Genomic DNA, 12,113 nt, shown 5'->3' on the forward strand with positions numbered 1-12,113 from the left:
TGGGGAAAACTGATAGCATCGGGAACTCAGATCTCGGATCTGTGCTTGTCTCTCCTTTTGCTATTGTGCAAGGGCAATCTCCTAGCTTCCTCGAACATATGGTGATCCTTTCTAATTCTACTGCTTAACCATATTTGGAGGAGAGATAAGCAACTGCACAATTTTTTTTTTACAGTGATAAGGCAAAAACCTCTGGGACTAGATTAATTTCCCTTAGGAGTTACCAATGATTCTATTGTCATATTTCAAAGTGAAATGACATCTGAATTCTATCACTTTCCACTGAAAACTTCATAACCACAACCATATGTTCATTCCACATATCTGTTATATCCCTTCTCATTAGTAACACAATCTACCAGTTCCAGACTTCAGCTGAAATGACCATGTTCCAATTAATCCTTTGTATCAAAATTACAGAATTTTAAAAACCAGTGCTCCCACGACACTATTGTTTCTACAGCCTGTACTTCAATTCCTTTCAACTCTTTTAAAGCATCAGCCAACAACTCTAAGAATACAGGGAAAGGCAAACATTTTGATCTCTGAAAAGTCTCCAAAATGATCTTTAAAATCCCATTCTCTCCCCCCGAGTTGGACACTCCTACCTTTGTAAGAACTGCAGTTGATATTAAGGAGTGGCCCATAGCTGCTTCTGGATCAGGGTAATCCACAGACATCTGGTGACCTGGAGATGTAGGAGCAACATCTGCCAGCGCAGCACTAGCATTGTGGGGACCTGCTCCTCTCTCCTGGGCTTTACCCTCATGTGCTTCCTGGTGGGAGAACTCTGCTGGCGACCTGGAGGTCCTGCTAATTGACTGCACTGTGCTAAGGACAGTCATCTTCGTCAGCAGTGCTTTCGGTAGGCTATCCATTGAGTCTGTGTGAACCCCAGCAAAGCAGTCCGGCAGTCTGGTATCTTCATCAGCACTTGTGGCATCCTGCAGGCCGTGTCGAGAGGGGTGATGCTGGGGGCTGGCTGTCACTGAGGGGGTTGTGGATAGGACTGATTCGGCTTGGCTGTCTTCATCATCATCTTCATTGTCATTTTCATCTTCATCTGCACCATCAGACTCCTCTGCATCAAACCCTGACCGGTCACAGCCAAATCTTTGTTTCTCACCTGCAAAAGTGAGAATTAGAAGTTAAGCCAATGAAGGTCGCAGACAGATTAGGAAAGAGGTAGAAGGGAGTAATTAGAAACACCAAAAAAACTTAAGGCATGTGCATTTTTCAGTCACTTCCCATTGCATCAAAACAACCAAGAAGATTTTCACTTCGATTTTCAGTGTACGTATTTAATTCTACAGTTACATAATCTTTCATCTTCTGTTTTTGTGTTGTTTTCAACCTTTTGGATTTGGCTGTTTTAAGCCATTTATAGCCGTTTGCTCGAAGTCACCCTTCACTCTTTCGCTTGAGGAGAAGCAAGCAGATTCCTGCTTCATTAGGTTCCTAGCGACGACATACGAAGCTCGTCTGCCAACCTTCACAGTGGGATATTCTCTAGCTGGTTCTGACTCATAAGTGGGTGTCCTTGTACCTAATACGAATCACTGCTGCAAAAATTTTTGAAAGATACAAACAGAAAGACTGGAGGCTGTTAGTCAGGAATCTGTCTCATTAACAGGCAAAAGAGATCAAAATTAGACCTTACCAGATTTCTTCACTTTGCTCATGTTTTGAAAGGATTATGAGCAAGTCACCAAAGATGTCCTAGGAGGCAAGAAAGCCATGATCCTATAAAAACTTACTAACACATGAAATTTTATTCATAAGAAAAATACTCACATTCATTCACGTCTTAAAGCCAAACTGGATCAAATACTTTCTGCTGTCTATTGGTACATTTTTCTACAAAATACAGGTCTACTGCAGCTTTTTACCTCCTTTTATATCATATCTTGGATAGAAAGAATCTTCTCTAGTAAAGAGACAAAATCTCATCTGCTGTATCTGATTCCAAGCCAGACTGTCTGGGATCACATTTTATAAAAGACAAAATGCTTTGGATGCACTAATATTTTGTATTTGATTAAAGGTCTGTCTGCTAAGCTCCCCCCAAAAATACCAGCATAAAAATCATTTGGCTCTGCAAAATCAGTGGCAGCTGGTTAGCTAAAATTTCAGATGTCCTCTTCTAGGGAAATCTGCACAGCAGCTTACCATCAGAATGAATGACCCTGAAAAAAATGAGACTTTTACACGAAGGAGAAGGTATGACAAATACATTAGGCTGCTATGCTATCAAAACCAAAATAAGTATCTTGAGCTCCAGGTAAAACAAATGGGTTTAATTGAGCTACCTCCCAATAAGCTACCTACCATTATAAGCCTTTCAAATGAGCAGTGCAATTAGGAACAAGACTAATAGCTTCTTTGAAAAAATCCCTCTGAGTGACTTTGCCCCTCTTTGCCTACACAGTAATTTGTAAATTAACTAAATATGGAAACTATATATTTTCTACATTTACTACAGCAGGCATGAAACTGAAATGGTATTAAAAATATGCTAAATCCTCTAGGTCATTGGAATGGTGCTAACAAAAATATTTTTTAGGATTTTATATAGTCTTCATTTAAAATTCTCATTTACAGACAAGCTGTTAGAGAACAAAATACATTTTAGTGGAAAAATTAATTCAGAAAAGTCCATTCCCAAAATATTGGGAGTAGGATTGTTAAAGATGTTATTAGCAAAACCACATAGAGTTGTTCAACAGTTTTTTCTCTGTATTTCTGTCATTTCTCTTTCTCATACATTTCTTCAACAGTAATTTGCAAAGCAAACAAATCTAAAATGTTAGAACCTCCACATATGTTTGAGTTCTGAATGGAACTCAGTGCCTCTGCAACAGATGTTGAAAATTTCTCCATGTGTTACATCTAAAGGGTGACCTATGCATTTCTTGCAACTTCTAAAATAATGCATGGAGCGTTACAAAGTCTTGGGTTTCAGACTGGACTTCCTCTCTATTTTGATCTCATTGTAGGGTACTCTTCTCTTTACCAACATCACATACCTATATTTCCTCTGGGAAATCCTACTGCTTCTTTTCTTTTCTCTCCCTCTCTCTACATGAATCACATTTTCTTGTGATTTCTTGTGAATTTTCTGAAGTTGACTTCCATCATGAACGACTCTCTCCATTGGCAAAAGAAACGACCTGAAGTGACTAGACTGATGCCACATTTTTAAAGGGAAAATACATGCTCAAACATTCCCTGATTTATAATATGAAACTACCCTTTTAAAATCAACATTTAAAAGCACTACAGGATTTACTACAAAACATTGCTTATGTAGATCTTTTTCTGCATGTGCCTTCTAGAAAAAAAACATGGAAAGGGAAAAGGGGAACCATGCATGGGACACAGATTCCTTAAAGGCAGTACTCTGTGGGATATCATTTCCCTCTATTGTTTCCCTGTTTACCTCCACCCTTTATGAGTTTGCCAGCTTCTATTTAAGTGTGGTTACCTGGGGCCAGAGCCTGCACTGTGGGTGAGGTGACAGCGATGAATGTGGTTCCCTTACTCCCACACTGTTTTGGAAACATCACATGAAAAACAAACAAACAAAAAAACAACCAAGAAAACCCAAATCTGTGTTTTCTTTCTCTGGCAATGCAAAATGGACTGCTCTTCCTTCTATACCCGTGTGTGTCTGCTGAAACAAGAGGTGCCCAAACTTTTCTGCAAGCGATCCCTTTAAGCTTCACTGTGCATAGGTGGAATTGTGGGAGGACCTGATTCTGGAGTTTGGGGTGGCAGCGGAACCAGGCAGGTTATGGGTCTACCCGAAGAAGGTATCGAAGCTGTGACCACTCATTACAGCGAAAGACTCTTTCCCAAGCACCGTCTTGTTAACCATGGAGTTCTGGCCCAGTTCCATTTTGGTAACTGTGCTCAGCCTACTACAGATCGCCTTGCACTTTTAATTGGGAAAAAAATAATTCTTTGCTTCCTATCTTAAACTATGAACAATTACAACCATATGCTTATGTAGCTGATATATGTAACTAGAAATGACTCAATTTCCAAAGGGAACAGAACTGCTTCTGTGTTCAACTTTGTTTGAGGTTGTAAATCAGTGTGGAATATTTTAGAGTGAAGGGTAAGTCATAAATTCAAATCCACTAGCATATAAGGAAATGGCTTGTGCTGTGAAAATTCTCAGTTAAGAGGAAAGAAAAAAAAAGAAAGGAAAAAAGTTTCACACGTAATAGGGAAGGCTCTTTTCCTTCAACACATGCCTGATCCAAAGCCTCTTCAAGTCACTCTGCACATATCATTCAGCAAGGCATCTGCTATCAGCAAAGCAAGCTCCCAGTGGGGCTCCTGGAGCACTTTCCTAGCTGTGCTGCACTTCTCTCATTTCCAACCTTTGCTTAGGAAGCTTGCAAACATTACTGAAAATGCATATCCAAAGTCCTACATGAACCCAACCTGTAATTCTCATGTCTGAAAAACACCCAAAAGCTGTTCTGTTTTATGAAAGCTACTTCTCTTTCAAATTTGTAACTCTTATCATCTTAGCAGAAAGACTGTTCAAGACAGCCTCAATTTTTGATAAAGAGTGTTTATGGAAGAGTAAGAAATGTCTCTCATCCTCTGTCAACCGCTGCAATCTCTTCTTTTAAGCCCTTTTCTTTCTGGACTTCACAGGAAAACTTGGTACTTTCGACTATAGACATAAATGCTTCAAAAAATTAGTAACAGCTGGAAACAAAGGTGTACTAGAAAGGCTGACACAATTTTTGATCAAGGATTTTGCTAGCATTCCAGCTATAATCATATTTAATACAATTATTTTTTTTTAATCCTATGTAGTGATGTAAACACATAAAAATCATACCCAGAAATCTTATTGCTTCATTTATTTTGTCCTTAAGTCCTCAGATTTTTAATCAGGTAGGTATTTTGTTTACGGTGTTGATGAGCTAATTGGCTAAGGCTCTGTTATAATATTTTACCCCAAAGCAAGAAAGAAAAACCCTTAAAGTTCTTCAGCACAATAGAATCAGCTGGAGTTATCGGCATCCTAATATGTCCATTAGCAAACTGCCTGTGGCTGATAAGTCTATGTGCTACTTTTTTCGCAATGCTATGAATTAAGTACCTGATATAGGGTTTTCTCTATGTACTTTAAAGTTCTTTATTTCAAAGGTTTTCCTACATGAATCCTTATTGTACATGATTTTAACAATGGTCATCTAGTTATTATTATATTGCAGAATACCAGTAGAAATGTTCTTCAGAATCTAAACTTAGAGTTTGTAATTTTAATTGACATATTATGACCTATTAGTCCATTACATGATCTGTTTTATCAGGCCCTGGTCCTATAGGCTTAGTGGTTTCTGCCCCAAATCCAATGATAAAGTCTGATGGCTTATAACTTGATCATATTTAGGCAGATTTTCCAAAAAAAAATGAAAAGAAAAATGTTTGTTCGTGTTCTTTCATTGCCATGAAGCCCTGAAAATATAACTCCAGATTGCTTAAGTTTTATGAGTTTCTAAGCAAATGGAAACGGGTACTTAGACTAACTATAGGTGTCACTATTAGATCTGCTTATACAGATTAAAGACATTTTACTAAGTATCTGCTGTCTACTGCCTATTTCCATCATTGATTCTCTCTGTACTAAATTTATAGGCTCTTAGCACGTGAGTAATTCAAAGCAGTGCTTATCAACTCAAATTGTGTAAGCATCTTCAGTTACGGATTAATATAAAATCTGTATAAAAACATTTAGTAACAATGTATCTGTTCTCTCTCTCCTCCATCAAATTTAAGAAATATATATATAATATGGCAATAAAGGCAGAAATATTTTGAGTATGGTATCATATAACCATTAACTTAAAAGTAAGGTCTGTATGTTATTAACACATTCTGTGTTTTTCTAAACAAATACAACCTTAGATGTGCTTTTTGCCTATTGAATTACTCTTGCAATGGACCGTTCCACAACCATTCAAACAAATTTAAAAAAGTAAGGGTAAACAAAATACTGCTGGGTGAAACAATGTTAGCATCTATATCCAAACTTATTGTCTCCCTGTCTTTTCAAGTCCTTTCACAGGCTTTACTTGACTGATTTCAGTCTTGCTTCAGCTATTGTCCACTGCTCATCATCACCACAGAGGACTCACAGTGACATCTACTGGGTTAAATTCAGACTGGTAATAGCCAGTGCTCCTCAGAAATGAGAAAAAAAAAAAAGTGAGCTTTTGACTTTCATTCCTAAGAGTACGGAAAATAAAGTAAAAATAACCTAAAAAAATAAGAGTAACCTCTGTTTCGTTAAAGAGATTATTCATGCCTAAATCTTCCAGGGTAACCTATATATTGTAAATCCACCCTAGCATTAGCTAGTCTATTCCCAGGCTGTAGGTGTAAGGCTCCAGCATACTTAATATACATCTAGTTGAAGACTAGGCAGTGATACTAAAAAAAAAGTAAATAATAAAAAATCACGTGAGTTACACAGAACCAGCTTTCCATTCTACTTACAAAAGGAGGATATTATTGCAAGAATTTTCATTTATTTTTACTTCTTATACGCAGGTGCAGTGAAAACACAGTGAGTCATGATTAAGCTAATGAAGAGCCATGGAAACTAATTTAAGATCCACTATGATAATAATATATAGCTAATTAACTTAGAAACACTGTATCTTTAGAAGGGTTTATTTAATATTGCACAAAATGAGAGTTTTATACTATGTGTACATATATATCTATATAAGACACACATGAAACTTATAATTAGGCCTTCTTATAGGTACATCTGGAATGTTTCTGGATATTGTTTTCTATACACAATTTAAACAAGTTCTCCCCATTTACAGACTTCATTATTTAATAACTCTCATCTTCACATTTACTTAGGCACACCCTACCACTCATGCATTAGCTTACATATGAAGTATTATGAGTTTAGAGTTAATAACTATTTTAATTTGAAGACAAATTGCTATTTTTAAGACTGCATAGCAAAATGTTAACACAGCAAAATAGGATATCCCCAGTTGCAGTCCATCACACTAAACAGTTCACCTTGTCTGACAATTTAATTCAGATATTAACATTCCTTACATTGTAACCCTGTATTTTGGTGACAAGAACATTCCACAGAGCAGAAGATGAAAGATAAATGGATGAGGGAATAGTTTTAAACACAAAAAGCCAGGCCAGAAAGTATTTACTAATACCCAGATGATGACAAGTCCACATACAAAGAATGCTATGTTAAAAGCTCCGATCACATATATTCTCAGACAGCTAGAGGGCATCTCTTTTTTTTTTTCCCCTAGATGAGACAGCACAACAAAATTTCAGTTTCTCATATTACTGAAAAAACAGGTTGTGTGTGTGTGCATGCCCGTGTTCAGGATTGTACAGTTTTGCACTCCTTACTCAATATGCGTATGTTCATTATGTGTACTACCATGAGGGCAAAGCTAACTTCTGATATCAATCTGATATATTCAAATCATGACTGTGCTTAAAAAAAAAATGCATAAAAGTAGAATTGCCAAATTCCTTAGCAAGTAAAAGGTTGGTGGTTTTGTTAAATTTCTTGCTAACTCTCTGAAAGGAATTCTCTAACTCAAAGTTTGACAGAAGATATACAGCTTAGTTATTTTAATGAAAGGTGTAGACATTTCTATTGCCATAAGAATAATCAGTATTTGGGTAAGAAACTAGACACAGACATTCTGCGGGTCAGGAAGCCAGCCAACCTTGCACAGCCTACAGGAAAGAAGAATTTTTTTTCCCCGAGGTCACAATTATTTCTTATCAGATTTTCTGCATCTTTTTCCACATCATCTCACATTGTTTTCCAGCTGAGGAAAGCCATTGGACCTCGCAGACCTCTGGCTCTGGCAGGGAACTCCTTCCCTGAGCCCAGCCCTGGCAGGAGAGGGGGTGCCGTGGGGACGAACCCTGCCAGGTTGCCCTGGGAAAGGGGAGCCAAAGGGTGGTTGAACCCACCTTTTCACTAGGCAAGGAGACTGCTTACATGCCTCAAAAAACAGTCACTTACATTCAAACGCAACCAAAAGATTACTATGTATGGGATTTCAGAGAGCGCAGCAGAACCATGTACATTTTAAAAAGCCCATATGCAAATAATTTGCACTTTTTGTTTTCCTCCTGACTCTGCTTTAAAGATGGGCCAACAAGCAAGTTTCTGAATTATCATAAGAAACACCTTCCCATGCAGCTAGGTGAGCTGAGAGATTAAATCATATTTTTGAAGTGTATGGCTACTCATTGAATGTCCACGGATAATTGTAAATGCACTGTGTTGTGCAGCAGCTAGAGAGGCTACACTGGGCTGGCTGTGGCAGACACGTGTTTGTCATGGGCTTAATTACCCTGCTTCTTGGATGGGATTTTTCGTGTTGAGCTTTGTGCTGCACAGCTGGTTTTGCTATGGGTACCTGAGCCAGATCATTTAGAAAAGATACGGATTTCATCACCAAGTTGATGTTTGTTTCTGGGTTCTCAGTTAAAAAAAAAAAAAATGTTCCCTGTTTTGTTTGGAAAAAAAAATACACTGCAGCCTTAAAATTGAATTTCTGGAATAATTTCATGGATTTGTGGCAAACCCTAGCAAATGTTTGTCTTTTGTGGTTTTTTTTTTCTGTTTGTTGTTTTTGTTTGTTTTTCCCCAAAATATAATATTTTAATTTATTAAGTAACTACCGTACTGAAACAAAGAACATATTTCAGGGAATATATAGTATATGTATGGTATGGTTACATACACCTGTAATAGACCATTACACAACATATAAGGACACTTTCAGTTATATAGTACTAGAGACAAAGAAGAACAATCTTTCCACAACTGTTTGAAATGGCTTATTTCTACAAGGTATTACTGATAAATCAACATTTTAAACAATAACCATTACATTATAACTGCACATGTATGTAACTGGGAATACCAACTTAATCAATAAAATATTTTCAATTCCTAGAAAATGGACATACTTAGTGGTTTATAAAACTGAATAAAATGTTGAAAGCTACAGAATAATGTTTAAAAAAGTGATGACAATTTTCCTGTCAAGCAAATGCTAAAAATGTTAATGAACACTGTTTATCTGTGAGGAAAGGATAGTAAATTGTCCTGCTGCCTATCTTTTGTGTTGTTTGGTACCTCAATTGCAAAGGGGGAAAAGGTTTTAACCCTACTAAAAAGGAATATAACTAACAACACTAAAAATAGAAAAGGCAAGTTTCTTAGTATGTAGTGCACTACTGAATCATCCTAGCTGAGTCATATTCCCAACATAATTTAGAATTAGATTCAAGATGATTCTCTTATTCTACTAGCGGCTGTCATATGGGAGCAAGTGCATTCATCTTTCTTGCCCTTTACTGTCTAAATGAAGACCCCACTGCTTTCGTTTCTCAAAACATCATCCACAATCTAATAAACCATTCCACTGAAAAAAGAAAAATACAAGGCAAGGCAACAGGACTCAAATCCCTGCTGAGAAGTGTGAGGAAGTAGAAAATGCCTCCACTGCATCAAGACACATTGAGACCCAAACCAAAGTCCTAACACAAAAACCTGTCTTACATCTCACTGCATCTGATGCAGCTACATCTTTCCTACCATGCTGAGCAAAGCCTACATGACCCCAGTGTGGCCCTCCTTGACTGTCCTCAATCTCACCTCCTTTTCAGTAGAGTGGTCTTGGTGTGCAGAAAGTGCAGAATTTCAATTATTAACAAGTAATCTTGATAATACTCTTGGCACTAATGGAAGAGTAGAACAGGTCAAGATGAAAAACTGGTCTCTATCTGTTGATTTATGCCCAATTATTTGTGAAGGACAGCACTCTATACCTGAAGATAATCAGCCTCCTTGAAAAGCCTGTGCAAAGAACTCAGCAAATATATGTATTTCTGTGGGGTGTGTTATCGATAAAATTTACAAAATGTGTATTCAAAACTTTGACAATTTCATGCACAACTATTTTCAAAAAATACTACATTTCACTTTTCTTTTCCCCCTAGACACAGCTGTTCTTCTGGTACTTTCAATCTTCTCATATTTATCTGTGAAACCAATCAGGTTAAACTGTGTAACACCGAAAAATTCAGCAGCAAAATATCTTTAGCATATGCTTGTCATTTATTTTGGTGAAGGTTTTTCCAATATTTCTTGCTCTCTTTGACTAGCTTCTAAGATTTTTATCTCTGGATCTTTTCCCTCTACAAGAATTAAATAGCTTTGGAAAAGAAAGGGTAAGAAACCGGGACGATAAAATAGATACCACAATGCAGTAAAGAAAAGATTTTAAATTCTTACCAAATTCTTCTTCTCCATCTTGGTCATCTATTAAGCCTACTGAGACTCCCAAATCCATGCATTTCTTGCTATGTGCTTTTGACTTCATATGTTTTGTCAGATTTCCTTAGGAAAAAAGAAACAAAAAAATGAAATACTCTTTGACTATACAAATATACACACATCCATATCTCATTCAGTTACATTTACAACCAACTGTATAATTTAATTGCACACCTGACAGAGCCTTGCCCCTCAATATAAGTTTATCAAGGGCTATGGCAGATTCATCATCATGAATGCTACTAGTTCCCAGGCTCAGTTCTTTACTGAAATAAAATAGAATAGGGTGGAAATCATAGAAAATGATGCATTTTGCATGCGTGTAAAATATCCCCCAATTCTTTCTGATAAATATAAATAAAGGCTGATTCAGTCTTCAAAATTATATTGACAGAAAACTACCATGTGAAACTAAAGTTCATATCTTGCATCTCTTTTAGTATGTGATGGTGTCTATTATTTCCACTGCCAACCTAAACAACTAGATTAATTTTATTCATAATAAGAGCCTGAAAATATTCGCTCGCAATCTCAAAAATCAATGCATAACTACTGAGGGGCTCCATGAGCTACTGTTCCCACTTCTTTTGGAAAGAAAGTATGGCAGATATCATCAAGAAAAAAGTTAAAAGTCGATTAGGGAGTTATAATTGATGAATATGTTGAATGTATATAAGTAACAACTCACTTTACACTTAATATTATCTTACAAAAACAGTTTCTTTGAGACATTCAAATGAAGTGGGTGAAATACTGACTCTTCCATAGTTATGGAATATGTAATTCCCACTTTGAAATAAGGTTAGGACCTCAGCCCAAATTTTGAATTTCTTGTTATGAAGCTATATGGTATTGCTATTGATTCACAAATAGCAAAATTCCCACCTGTATGAAATTATTGCCTACATTGTCCTTTCGTGAAGGGTGGTTTACCAAATTTCAAGCACTCAGCTCTGCATCTAACTTTGCTAGTAATGGCAGCAGCCATGACAGCAACTGTAGAACAGGAATCAAGTACAAGCATCTTCTACAACTGAAGCAAGGGAGATTTTTAAATGGGTAAAACTTAATTACCTGAACTGGGCCAGCAAGCCTACCCAGCAAAAACTGTAACAGAATTTATTGGGTTCACAATCCAGTATTTCATCTTAAAGATGGTGCGACAAAGCAATATGACACCCCAGGGTGTCAGGAAGCAGTGTTAGGTTTGAAGACATCTGAAAAATATCCATCCTACTTTCTGCAATCCTGTGTTATTTCTTGAAAGTTTTCCACCTAACTGCTGAGTAGTCTCAAGCCCACTAAAAGTACAAATGTTTCTGAGGTTATAGCTGGGGGGAATTATAGCTAAAAGATGTTCAAAGCTCAGAAAAATTTTACTGCTTCCAATTTTTCACTGAAAGTATTTTGGCTATGAACATATGCTGGCTCTTTCACCTACTATTTAAATTTGGATGCATTTAAGTACTTGTGTAAACAGGCTTTAGAAAGTAGGGGTCCATCTTTGGGTCTTATAAGATCAAGGGGAAAATGAACTTTGTCCTTTGAGAAGACAGAAATCATTTTAATATAATAATTTAATAAAGGCCAATTTCTTGACTGGAGCATTTCAATTGAGTGCTAATAGGAGTACAAAATATGCCAATGTCATACGTCTGAATGATCATCAGTGGGGGCTTAAAACTGTGCTCACATCCCTACACGGGATGGGACATAACTTTCA

The 12,113-nt window shown here is 36.9% G+C and overlaps 1 protein-coding gene across 6 annotated transcripts in view; it reads right to left on the reverse strand.

Moving 5' to 3' along the window:
• The window catches only part of HIVEP1 (HIVEP zinc finger 1), a 123,810-nt gene that overhangs the window by 12,346 nt on the left and 99,351 nt on the right, over nucleotides 1-12,113 (reverse strand). For all 6 annotated transcript variants that reach the window (XM_080581060.1, XM_080581059.1, XM_080581056.1 and 3 more), the window contains 2 exons: nucleotides 10,349-10,453; nucleotides 609-1,126 (listed from right to left, as the gene is read on the reverse strand). In XM_080581060.1, the coding sequence (XP_080437186.1) occupies nucleotides 609-1,126; nucleotides 10,349-10,453 (623 nt within the window). The remainder of the gene's footprint in view (nucleotides 1-608; nucleotides 1,127-10,348; nucleotides 10,454-12,113) is intronic.

The sequence above is a fragment of the Anser brachyrhynchus genome, assembly GCF_964034855.1.
Source record: "Anser brachyrhynchus genome assembly, chromosome: 2".
NCBI lineage: Eukaryota > Metazoa > Chordata > Aves > Anseriformes > Anatidae > Anser > Anser brachyrhynchus.